Below are 12,150 nucleotides of genomic sequence, written 5' to 3' on the forward strand. Positions count from 1 at the left end.
GCACGTGCGTGTGCTCCGCTGACCCTGCCGCCTGCAGGCTGTCGCCGTGTGCAGCGCCGACAGCGGCCCTCGCTTCCGGGGAGCAGGCCCCGGTTCACGGGGCGAGTCCGTCTGCGCCTCTGCTGCGCGCAGGGCGGGTCCGGGGCGAGGGGGGTGTGCTGGGCTCCAGGGTGCGGCTTCCTGGGTGGAAAACCAGCCTGGTGAACGTGGGAGAGCCGTCGGGGGTCCCTCCCAGCGCTCTCCCGGGGCTGACGTTGGGCCCCACACAGGGCCCCACACTGTGGCCCCGGGGCAGGTCTGGTGCCGGGTGCATACCCTGAACGTCAGTGCCAGCAGGCAGGTGCGCTGGACGGAGTGAGAGCGGCCCCCCGCCCGCCTGCGGGTTCAGAGCCCAGAAGCCGTGCCCTGACACCCCCCGAGCTGGTGTCCTGTCCTTGGTCCTTCCTCCGGCTCCCCCAGAAACGCCCCGGATTACAGGACACAGCGCTTGGCCACTGGGGTGGGGAACGGTTTACAAGCGAGACACTTCCTGTCTTTCCCGGCCTTTGGAAGTCGAGTGGCAGGCCCCTTACTCCCCCGAATGCATGGCCGGAGAAAGGCCGCCGCCCCCGAGGGCACCGGGGCCCAGGGCAGGCTGGCTGTGTCGTCCCTGGAGTCTGTCTTCTCCCTGGGCGGCTCTCCCGTCTGGCTCCCCAGTGAATCGGACGGGACTCGACCTGGCTGCTCCGCTCGGCTTCTGTCCTCCCTCTGCCCCTGTGACGACGAGCAGGGGGGCCAAAGACGCCCCTCTCGGCTCTGCGGCCAGCCGGCCCCCGTGGGCTCGGCAGCCACGAGCGCGTTTGGGAGCGATTAAAACGTAACTGTCACAGCCGCAGGGCGCCGGGCCGCCGATCCCGCTTAGCATTCAGAAGGAGTGGAGGGAGAGACGCTTTGTATTCTGGGCTAAGCAAGCTCGTGACATGTGCGAGAGAGCCCGTGCCAAGGGCGTCGCTCGGATCCGCCCCGGACGTGCGGCCCACAGGACTCGGGGCTTCGAAGGAGGCGGCCCCGGAGTAAGGGAAAGGCTGCGACCCCGGGTGGAGACGGTGACCCGGGACGTGCAGGGTGGGGGCCCCCGGGAGGTCATGCCTCCGCAGGGTTTGCTCCCCAGAGCGGAGCCAGCCCCTGGCCCGTGGTGTGGCGTCTGACTTTCACCCCGTCCCGGCTGTGGTTTCTGCTGTGGGTGTCGGTGTCGGCCGGGGAGGCACCCAGACGGAATGCCAGAAGCTTCGGTGTCTCGGCAGCAGAAATGTCCGCTGTTTCCCCGCAGGGCCGCGCCCTGGGGTGAGGCGGCTGCCGGAACCTGCGGCTGTCAGCCCCGGAGGCCTGGCTCGGTTGGTCAGCGCTTCTGCAGCTGGTCTGGGTACCTGCCCTGGGTCTGTCCCACGTTCAGCCGCCGGGGGCCTGGCACCGAGCACGGCAGTGGTCGGTGTTGGCTGTGGCCTCCTGGCTGCGGCATGCGTGAGTCTTTGCAACGTCGACCACAGCCTGAAGGGCGTCCTCTTGTTTGACCTTGACATCTGATGGGAATGTAGGGACCTGGGGGACAGAGGTCCCTCCGTCGTAGTTAGTCCCAGAGCCCGGCACACAGCCGGTGTCCGGCAAATCGAGCAATGAACTCCATTCCTGCAGTGAGCGCTGGGCGGTGCTGGGGGTGGAGCCATGAACCAGATGGTCGCAGGTCCTGCCCTCGGAGAACGCACGGTGCGACAGGGCAGACCGCCGGGAACAAAGCCGTGTCTCGGCATGCGTGTGCAAACAGGGTTGGGGGAAGGCACTCGGGTGTGAGGGGGATGTGGCCTGGGGTGGGGGGCCGTCAGGGAATGATGCGGAAGCTGGAGACCTGGAGGGTGAGCGAGAGCTGGCCAGGCAGCAGGGGAGAGGACATACGTGGTCAGGGTGGAGGGGTGGCGTGTGCAAAGGCCCTGAGGCACAGGTGAGCTGGCGGGATCTGAGGAACACCAGAGAGGAGGCAGGTGGTCCGTCTGGGCTGGGGCGCTGGTCCAGGCCAAGGGGGTTGCGCAAGGGCCGGGGAGAGGAGGGGGTGAGGCGTGGACCCAGTGAAGAGGTCGGCAGAAGCGGGGTTCGGGGGTGGAGTCCAGGTTCCTGAAACTGGTGGGTGTGGCTGTTTCCTACCAGTTGGTGCAAAAGTGGGGCTTGAGGGTTTCTGGGATGAGGCAGAGGGGAAAGAGGGAGAAAGAGAGGGAGAGACACATCGATGGGAGAGAGATGCATCCGTTGGTTGCTTCTCACACGCCCTCACACGTCCTCAACTGGAGACCAGACCCACAACCCAGGCATGTGCCCTGGTCAGGAATCGAACCAATAACCTTTTGGTCTGCAGGCTGGTACTCAACCCACTGAGCCACACCAGCCAGGGCAGGAACACGCCTTCCAAGATCAGGAGGAGAAGAAGGTGATGAGGAGGACCCCCCACCCTCCGAGGACACTGGAAGGGTGGTCAGAGAGGAGGGCGGAAGCCAGGAGGGGGGCAGCTTGGCTGGGAGCTGATGGCGCCCCGTCACCAGCCAGAGCCCTGTCCCCATATCCCCACGCCGCCTGACCACCTGGGAGGGAGACGGAGGGAGCTGATTCTCCCAGGACGGGATCCTGAAACCGAGTGCCCGGGGCCGCCCCCGGACTGGCCTTTAATCTACTTCTGCTTCTGCCCTGCAGGGGCTGTGCGCCTGATCTAATAACTCCGAGTCAGTGGGAAAACAGAGAACACAATATACTTCTCAGAAACTGGCTCTGTGGCCAGTTTTGCAGGTTGCGCGTGTCAGAGAGTGCCAGGGAACGCTGGATTCTGGATTTGTGCCCTTTGGTCATCTCCGGGAGCGACAATGAATGGCCATTTCCGAGAGGCGAGGGGCGCCGAGGAGGCCGGTTTATTAGTTCTGCGCGGAAAACCCAGGGACGGTGTCTGGTTTTGATGGAGCCGGTTCAGGCGTCCACTTGACGTTGTGGAGAAGTGGCTTTCGCCACCGTGGCCCAGGGCATCACGGTCTGTGGGAGCCCCGGCCCTCCGTGGGTGGTCCCGCCCTCGGAGCTGTCTTCGTCAGTAAACTACCACCCGTGAGTGCAGCGGGCAGAGTGGCCAAGCGAAGGCTTCAGGGGAGGGCAGGCCTGGAGACGCAGCCACGTGCTCACGTGCCACGTGCGTGCGCCCACATCGGAGCAGCGTCACCCACGTCCGCCACGCAGATGGGACAGCCCCGGCTGACGAGGGGCTCCAGCAAGCGTGTGTGTGCACGTGTGCTCACGTGTGCGTCCTTGACTGGGGTTCGCCTGTAGGGAGGAACGAGGTACTGACACCCCGGGCGCCGGGGACAGACCTCAGAAACACCACGCTAAGTGAAGGGAGCCAGGCACGGAGGGTCACGTGTCCTGCGACCCCCCTCACACGGAGCGTCCGGAGCAGGCAGGTCTGAGCACAGGGAGCGCAGCTCAGTTGTCAGAAGGAACGGGGGTCAGGGGGCGGGGGGGAGAGTGGCTGTTAACAGGTGCCGGGTTTCTTTCTTGGGGGTTGACGTGTCCTTCCAGGGACTGTGGCGACGGTGGCACAGGGTTGTGAGTCTGCGGAAACCCACGAGGCCACAGGGGGTGTGTGAATCCTATCTCCTCGGAACTGCTGGGAAGAGGAGGCGCCCAGAGCTGGCGACCCTGTGTGATCCTCTTTGCTTTGCAGCCCTGGGCTCTGCGTGACCCAGACTGTTCCGTGAGGGGCTCGTGGGCAGGGAGGAGACAGACACTTTGTGGCCGGCCTGTCCTGCATCGCGCCCGGCGGCGCCCTGCTACCCGCACTCACCCGTTCACTCCCCTGTCCTCCATGTGTGGTGACCAGGTGTTGCCATTTCCCCGAGCTCCCACTTGGAGGAGGCCCAGTCCAGGGCGGTTCTCTAGAATTCCCGTGGGAGCCCCTGGCCACCCGGGGGTGGCTCAGCCCCCTCCGGCCCCCTGCAGCCTGGAAGAAGCTTGCCTTCCCCGTCCTGGCCTGCCCAGCCCCCATGCCACGGGCAGCGCCCTCGGTTCCCGTGCGACCCCGTCATTGCCGTGGCGGCCCGCCCGGCGCTGCTGAGCCTGCCGTGTGCCCGCCCCCCCAGGTCCTCATCGACTGGGTCAACGACGTGCTGGTGGAGGAGCGGATCATCGTGAAGCAGCTGGAGGAGGACCTCTATGATGGCCAAGTGCTGCAGAAGCTCCTGGGTGAGTCCACGGGAAGGGCGCCCCCATGTCCTGCTCCCCCGTGCCCTCTCCAAGGGCCCCAGCACAGGGCCACCCCCAGGCCAGGCTGCGGCACTGAGCCCACAGCACCCGGGCGGCGTCCCTGAGCTTCAGGCCACCTGCCCTCTCATCTTTTCTTGGGGGGGGAGGGGGAAGGGGCACCCCGGGGTGGGGGCATCACACCAGAGCTCCCAGCCACGGGCGGCAGCTGGTCACGCATAGCTTCCAGACCGTCTGTGCCTTCTGTGCTGTCGGGCACGTGCATGCAGGGGGAGCATGGACAGGGGAGAGCACGGGGCGCGTGTCCTCTGGGTCCGCCCTCCCTGCTGGCCTGCGCCCCGGCCGTGAGCACTGTCAGCCCCCTCAGGCGGGAGGTGCAGGTGTGGGCGGGTCCCCAGAGGGCGTTCTGTGAGTGGGCTGTGCACGTGAGGGGTGTGACTCGTGGGGGCAGGCGGGCAGCCCTTTCTGTGTCACCGGCCGGGGACAGTCAGAGCTCCCCGCCGAGCTCACGCACGCGGAGCAGTCGGCAGTGCCGGCGTGCTGTCTGGAGTCAGTAAGTGGTAGCAGAAAAAGAGACAGAAATGAAAAGCAAGAGCAGGGGCTGCTGAGTCCCTGAGTTCCTCTGGGTGACGGTCACACGGCCACCGTGCCGACTGACCGAGTCAGTGAGGAGCGCCCTGTGGGCCCCTCACCTCCAAGGGCGGGGGCGGCCCCTTCGGCAGGAGGTGGGTCCAGTGTTTGCCTGGGTCTCTGGGCCTGGGCTCCGTCCAGGGACCAGCTGTCTCCTCCACAGTCTCTCGTCCCCAAGGAGCTGTAATGAATGTTCAGGGCCCCACCTGCGCTGCAAGGGTGGCCTGGAGGACTCCGAGTCCCCTGGCACGTGGGATAGATAGCACGCTTCCTGGAGTCGACAGGAGGCCCCGCCCAAGGGGGCGGGGACACTCCGGCTGCAGAGGGGGCGGGGCCATGTTTTCCCATAGTTACAGCAGAGGGTGCCTGAGGAGGGGGGCGGGGTGGGGGGGGGGCGGTGACACAGCAGGCCCTCCTCATCCTCTGATCGGGGTGCTCCCCTCCCCGACTGCCCCCGCAGGCCACCCCCGTGCCTGCCCGCTGCACCCTGAATTGTTTTGTATGTTTTCTGTGAGCGGCCGGGATGCCCACTGCTCCTCCCTCTCCCCCGCCCCCTTTGCATCCTGGCACGCGGATGGCGTGAGATTCGGGGTCCCGTTGCCAGGCACCCTGAAACCCCCTTGGCTGCAGGTGATGGGCTCCGCCGTGGAGGGGACCTCGTTGCAGCCCCCTGACAGGCGGTCCTGAGCGCCCCCAGCTCTGCCTGACCCTCTGCCTCTCGCTCTTGTCCTCCTCCTCCTCCTCCTCGCAGAAAAGCTGGCGGGCTGCAAGCTGAACGTGGCCGAGGTCACGCAGTCGGAAATTGCGCAGAAGCAGAAGCTGCACACGGTGCTGGAGGCCGTGCAGGACCTGCTGCGGCCCCACGGCTGGGCGCCCCAGTGGACCGTGGACGGTGAGCGGCGGCGGGGGAGGGGCGTCCCGCTCCTGCTCTGTGACAGGCGGCGAGGAGAGGAGAAAGCCAGCGTCCCCAGGCTCAGGAACTCATAGTTAAGGGCCTCGGCCACAGCCACCAGTTTCTGTCCCCATCCCCCCGAACCTCAGAGCAGAGTGCGGTTGTTTCTGGCTGGGTACATCGGACAGACTTCGGGGGCCAGATGGGAATTGGGGTTGTACCGGAGAAGCCGGGTGGGGTTCTCGCCAAGGGCCCCGCCCCAGATACAGAGGGGAGCTGCACGATGTCCCCCAGGGCAGGGAGGGCTGGCGCCGGCCCCCAGGCTGGGTCTCGGAGCGCACCCGGGTTAGGAAGGCATGACGTCACCGTACATCCGGCCAAGCCAGGAGCCCGGAAGATGAAGATCTAAACCAAGGCAACTTGAGAGTTTTTTCCCTGGCTTCCCTCCCCCCAACCCACCCACCCTCAGTGGAGGGCAGCCCAGGTGTGGCTTCAAAGCGCTCCCCTCGTTGCGGTGACATGTGCCCCTGGTTCCTTGACCTCGAGACCTCGGACAGGCCCGGGCTGACCTTGTGGGTGGCAGAACCCTGTGGGTGGGGAATCGATTGCCTTGGACGCTGGAAAGCCGCACACAGCATGGTGACGGCAGGTGCTCCAGTCCCCGTCCTGGAGAGGAGTCCCGGGGTCGGGGCGGGCGGCAGTCACGGCTCACGTCCCCCAGCAGCACCACCCTCTTGGCCTCCCCTGCGGGGACGCTGGTTGCGCCGGGAGAGGGTGTTCCAAGGGGCCGAGATAACAGTGCACAACGCTGTGACAGCTGCGGGCCAGGACAGCCCGTTCGTCCCGATCTTTCCGTCCCTGCTCATCTCCTCTCACCGCCACCCCGTTTCCTCCCTTGGAAGAGCCTCAGGCTCTCTGAAGTGGTCACACAAGTCGCCTGAGCCAGCGGGAAAGGAAAGCATTGGGAGCTGCGACTCAGCTCACTTAGGATGCTCATTAGCTCTCGTCCCCTTTCCTGGGCCTGTGGCTTCCCCCACGCCCATCCTCTGGGGTCTCATCCACACACGGCACCTCTATCGCCTTTGGGACGTGGGCTGGGGGTCCCAATGCAACCGGTCTAAAGTGGCTCCTTCTTTCTTCCCCCTCCCCCCCACAAGCAATTCACGGGAAGAACCTGGTGGCCATCCTCCACCTCCTCGTGTCGCTGGCCACGCACTTCCGGGCCCCGATCCGCCTCCCCGAACACGTGTCCGTGCAGGTGGTGGTCGTGCGGGTGAGTACTGGGCGCCGGGCAGCTGGCCCGCCCGCAGCACTGCCACAGAGGCAGCTGGACACTTTTCTCCTGCGTTTCCCTCTTCTCCCCCTCCCCCACGCCCACCCGCATCAGAGGCTACCTTCTCTCTCTCTCTTGACGAAACGTGCGTCTCGGCCCGCTGTCGGGATCCGTGATTGGAGCGGGAACAATGGCAGTGATTTGCAGAGGCAGCCTCCGAGGCATCCGAGTGTTGGGGTTTAATTTTCCACATTTTGAAGCACATTCGTTCCTCTCGAAAGCCAAGCAGTCGGAGTGCAGCCCTGTTGGAGGGGCTGGCTGCTCGCTGGAGAAGGAGGAGCCCCACGCGTGACACAGACACCCCGGTTACAGCCGCGCGCCCCCGCTCTGTCTGCGCCAGGCTGCCGCCCCCACGCACGGCCTTCTCCGGGGTGTTTCTCTGGTTTCCCTTGGAGACGTGTAACCAGGAGGCGGCCCGTCCTGGGGGCAGGGGGACAGACCCTGCCCCGGCTCTGTGCTGGCGGTTCGGTCCAGCACACGTGTGTTAAGCACCTACGGGGTGCCTGGCACCCCACACTGCCTACCGGGGTGGCTGGCAGGAAAGCCCACCTGGGTCCGGCAAGAACAGCAGCCTCTGCCAGACCGTTGGGGTGGCCCTCGGAACCCGGGTGTCCGGGTGTCCAGCTCCACGCTCTCCTCGGGTTGGCAAACTTACGGGGCCCGTGGTCTCTGTGGTCTGCGAGGGTCCGGCTGCTCCCGGGTTTCCCAATGCTGTGACCCCTCCGTGACCTGGGAGCTTGGCCTTGACCTGGTGGGCGAGAGTGCCCTTCCCTGGCCTCTGGAGAGGGTCCCCCTCGAGGTGGCCGGCTGGCCAGCCAGCCGGCCGGGAAAGGCCTCCTGAGGACACGGGCACGTGGTTTGCAGACCCGCACACGTCAGCTGCGGGGCCCCGAGAGCCGTGCGGCTCGGTGATTGGGGTATTTCCTTTCAGGCCTGAGCTCTGGTCCAAGGAAATCTTTGGGTCTGTGGAAAGCTTCCCTGACCCGGGCAAGCACTCGCTGGCGCGTCCTCCCGGACCAGGGTCATGGAAGGATTCCCTGGGCCACGGCCAGAGGGGGCCGGCCGGCCTCAGGCCTCCGCCCGATTCCCCGAGTGCAGAGCCGCCTGCCTTCCCTGTGGCCCCTGGCCTGTGCCCCATATCCCACTGTCCGGGCTGAGGGCGGGAGGTGTGGGAGGGTGGCAGTTGGTCGGGGCAAGGGGGGAGTCCAGGGCCTCCGTGCCCCCCGGTGGTGGCCCTGGGACATTGTTTAATGTCTCTGCGCCACAAGGACCCCCCCAAAACCGAGGTCACACCACAACCCTCTAACACACTCCGCCTTGTCTGTTCGGTACTGGTCCTGCGCCCGGCACCCAGTACCTGCCCAGTGCATGGCCGATGTGTATGTGGGGAGACTGTCCTGGGCCCCGTGGTGGGTGCCCCAGAGAGTCAGTCGGGGTGCGGCCATGAGGGGGCTGGCAGCTGCCCCCCCACCCGTGTGTGGTCACCGCGGTGACAGGAGCCAGCATCGAGCGGTCCCTGCAGGCTGAACACAGCCACGACCAAGAAGTGTCTCTGCTGAGCGGTGTCCACCGTGGGCGGGCTGCCCAGCAGGGGCTAAGCGCCCTGTCCCTGGAAGGGGTTCGAGGAGGGGCTTCCAGTGGGGGGGGCAGGTTAGCTGGCTGCTGAGCTGCACCCCGAGGCCCCGTAGCATACAGGCTGCCCCCACACCGCTGCCCACCACCGTCCTCCTCACACCTGCCGGCTCCGGGGCACGGGTGTCGCACACTGTCGGGGTCCTGGGGCCGCTCGCCCTGGACAAGAGCGTCAAACCAGCAGACGTGCGCTCCCGCCCAGTTCCGGAGGCCGTGGTCCCTCCGAAGGCTCCGAGGGAGGGTCCCCCCAGCCTCTCCCAGCTTCTGGTGGCTGTCGGCGGCCCGCGGGTCTCCTTGGCTCGTCGGCATACCCGGCTGGTCTCTGCTCCCACCGTCTCGGGGGCCTGTCTCCTCTCCGCCCACGTTTCGGTGTTGCTCCTTTCTCTTCTGAGAGGGCCCCGTCCTGTCGGAGCTAAGACCCACCCTCGTCCAGTAGGACTTCATCTTAACTAATTGTATCTGCAAAGACCTGTTTCCAAATAAGGTCAAGTTTGGAGATTCGGAATGGCCACAACATCGGGGGGACCCCATTCAACCTGGTTCTCGTGTGTAATGTCCTTGGGGTTCCCCCTTGTCACATGTGTTCCCCGGGGCCCCTGCCTCTCCTAGGTGCAGGACGCAAAGCTGGGAATGGGGGGGCTGGGAGCTGGGCGTTCCTCCTGAGACCCCCGAAGCTGCCAGCTCTCAGAGCAATGTGGAGAACCCACAGCTTCCGGCCACCAAAGGGGGCACTGCCTCTGGTCCCCTCATGTGGCTTGGGTGTTCTGCACGTGCCACTTGGATCTTTCGTGGCCCCTGAGGCGGCCTCCTGGCCCTGACCCCTGTCCACGGCTGCGGCTCTCCGTCAGCGACGGCGCTCCCCCTCTGGTGTTTCCCCCCGCCCGGACGTTGGCGTGTTCATGTGTTCGTTTTGGGGTTTGCAGAAGCGGGAAGGCCTGCTGCACTCCAGCCACGTCACGGAGGAGCTGACCACGACCACCGAGTAAGTGGACCCGTGGCCCTGTCCCAGGGACCCAGCATGCCACGTCCCTGAACTGTAGGATCAAATTTCCATCCAAGTGTCTGTCCCGGCTTCACACCCTCCACATGCTTCCTTTAAAGTTTTTTATTTTCCTTCTTTGTGAGGAAGGGCAGGCGAGCGGTTGGGTTTGGAATGTAAATGAGAAATTCTGGACCTGTCATCTCTCCCCAAGTAGGAAGCGTAAACAAAAATATACGGCACAGGGCCTCTTCAGACCGCCTGGAATCTTTCCTGGAACGAGACAGAGAATAACAAACAAGGAAAGGCATAATTAACCGCGTTCAAAATCTCCTGCAAGGAAGCAGAGGATGAAGAGAAATGTGTAACCTTGAGCTTCCCTGTCGTGGGAGTGCTCGACCCCACAGGGTTCCGTGTCGGCACGAGCTAGTCCCCAGAGAAACCGGTGGGCTTGTCTCCCCTTACGGTAGAAGGTGGCCTTGGGGATGTTGAGAGAGGGGACAGGGAGGGAGCTGGCGCTCGGCCGGTGGAGGGACCCCCACTCACCCACCGCCCACCCTGGCTCCGGCCGAGGGAAGAGCCGGCGGCTGGACGGGAGCCGACCCCTGGCCGGCGGGCGGAGCCGCCTCTGCCCCGCGGAGCCAGCCCGAGGGCCCTGGTCACGGAGCCCCAGGGCCTTCACGTCTCCCGAGAGGAGCAAATCAGACGTTACATTTCGCATGTCGCGTGTAGGGGCCCGTGTGACACCATGTTAAGCGTCTTTAAAATTCATGGCCTTTGTGCCTCTCCGAGACACCTGTTTCGGGTGAAACAGAACATTAAAAATGGATGGTCTCCTCGAACCCATCCTCGCGGCTCTCGGGCTGATGAGTTACCGTGTCACGGACTCCGGGGGGGTCTCTGAAAGCCCGGTGCCGACACGGGAGGCCGCTCCTGGGGTGGGCGCTGTCAGGTGGGGGTGGGGGTGGGGAGAGGGTGCTGGCCGTGGCCCGAGGGGTGTGCGCATCTGTCCCAAGCCCATGGAGGGGGTTGGGGGCGGGGAGGGGGGACATGGGGCAGCGCGAGGAGAAGCAGGATGGGCCGGTGTCAGTGTTGTCCGTGGGACATGCCACCCCAAAACCGAGCACCTTGAAATGACAGCCGCTGTGTCTGCTGACAGTCCTGTGTGGGCAGTCCGTGCCGGGCTCCGCTGGGCGGGTCTCAGGCCCGTCTGGGGGTGGTGACAAGGTGCAGCCCTGTCCCTGCTCACACGCTCTCCTGGAGCTGGGTGTCCCCCCACGTGCCCTCCGGGTCCTGAGGGAGTGACAGTGGCCACGGGCCCCCGGGACCCCCATGCTTGCCGTGGAGCTCCGTGGGTCAGGGCCAGCAGGAAGGCCGTCCTGGGCTGGAGGGGGGAGGGGCAGTCGGGCCCACGGGCAGGCTGAGGGAGACCTGAGAGAAGGGGGGGGTGTGGGGGGGCGGGTGAGCTGTCGTCAGAGGTGACGGGTGGGCGAGTGGCTTCCACAGTCCACGGCACTCATCGGCATGCAGCAGGCCTACTGTGTGCCAGGCGCGGTGCCGGGCGCTGAGAGGCGGAGGGGCGCTCCTCTCCCCAGGGCTGGCGGTCCAGCTGGCGAGGAAGGGTGTGCCCTTGGACGTGTGCAGTCCAGCTGGTGGGAAGGGCCGTGTGGCCCCGGGGGTGTCAGCAGGACGGGGAGCACCCCTACGCCGGAGCGGGAGGGTTTCTTCCAGCAGAGGCCGCTCAGCCCCCTGCTCCTGACTCGGGGGTTTGCTCTCACCCATCCCTCCCCTCTGTGTGCGTGGCCTCAGCAGGTGTGGCATCCGACGCCTGCCTCCGCCACGTGTGGCTCCAGTCCCCTCGCAGCTTGGGAGGCGTCCCTCTTCCCATCTAGCCTCAATGTCCTTCCCACGTCTCTTTCTAGAGGCAGGTCTGAGGCCACCTCCTCCAGGAAGCCCTCCCTGTTTGCAAGCAGGCGTGGCTGGCTTCCTTTAGTTCCTATAGCATCTCCCGTATGTCATACTGGGGGCACACAGACCGTGTGGCAATGTGGGCTCATGGGTCTCTGTCACCACTGGGTGCCACGAGGGCAGGGCCAGGGCTGCTCATTTCTGTATCTCCATGACCTGCACCTAGTAGGTGCTCAAGAACATGCTTGTTAAGTGAGACGGAGCCAAAGGGCTTGGGTCAAGAGGGCTTTGGGGACAGACCGAAGATCGCCTCCCCTCTCAGGAAGGTGGCTGTGTGCGCGCCCTTGAGGTCGTCCGGGAGAAGCGAGGTGTCCCGTCTCCTGGGTCCCGCAGGACCCTTTAGGGTCAGGGCTCCTGGAAAGTGCACCGTGTTCACTCACGGGCGTGGGCCCTTGGTCACCCACAGCCTTGTATTTTCAAGTTCACGGCTGTGGAGGAGCCGTTCGCTGCTGA

General features: G+C 65.5%; 1 protein-coding gene across 2 annotated transcripts in view; it reads left to right on the forward strand.

Moving 5' to 3' along the window:
• PARVB (parvin beta) overlaps positions 1–12,150 on the forward strand; it is a 70,008-nt gene that overhangs the window by 38,635 nt on the left and 19,223 nt on the right. For both annotated transcript variants that reach the window (XM_028532520.2, XM_036019726.1), the window contains exons 4-7: positions 4,143–4,245; positions 5,645–5,785; positions 6,943–7,058; positions 9,674–9,732. In XM_028532520.2, the coding sequence (XP_028388321.1) occupies positions 4,143–4,245; positions 5,645–5,785; positions 6,943–7,058; positions 9,674–9,732 (419 nt within the window). The remainder of the gene's footprint in view (positions 1–4,142; positions 4,246–5,644; positions 5,786–6,942; positions 7,059–9,673; positions 9,733–12,150) is intronic.

The sequence above is a fragment of the Phyllostomus discolor genome, chromosome 2, assembly GCF_004126475.2.
Source record: "Phyllostomus discolor isolate MPI-MPIP mPhyDis1 chromosome 2, mPhyDis1.pri.v3, whole genome shotgun sequence".
NCBI classification, from domain to species: Eukaryota; Metazoa; Chordata; class Mammalia; order Chiroptera; family Phyllostomidae; genus Phyllostomus; species Phyllostomus discolor.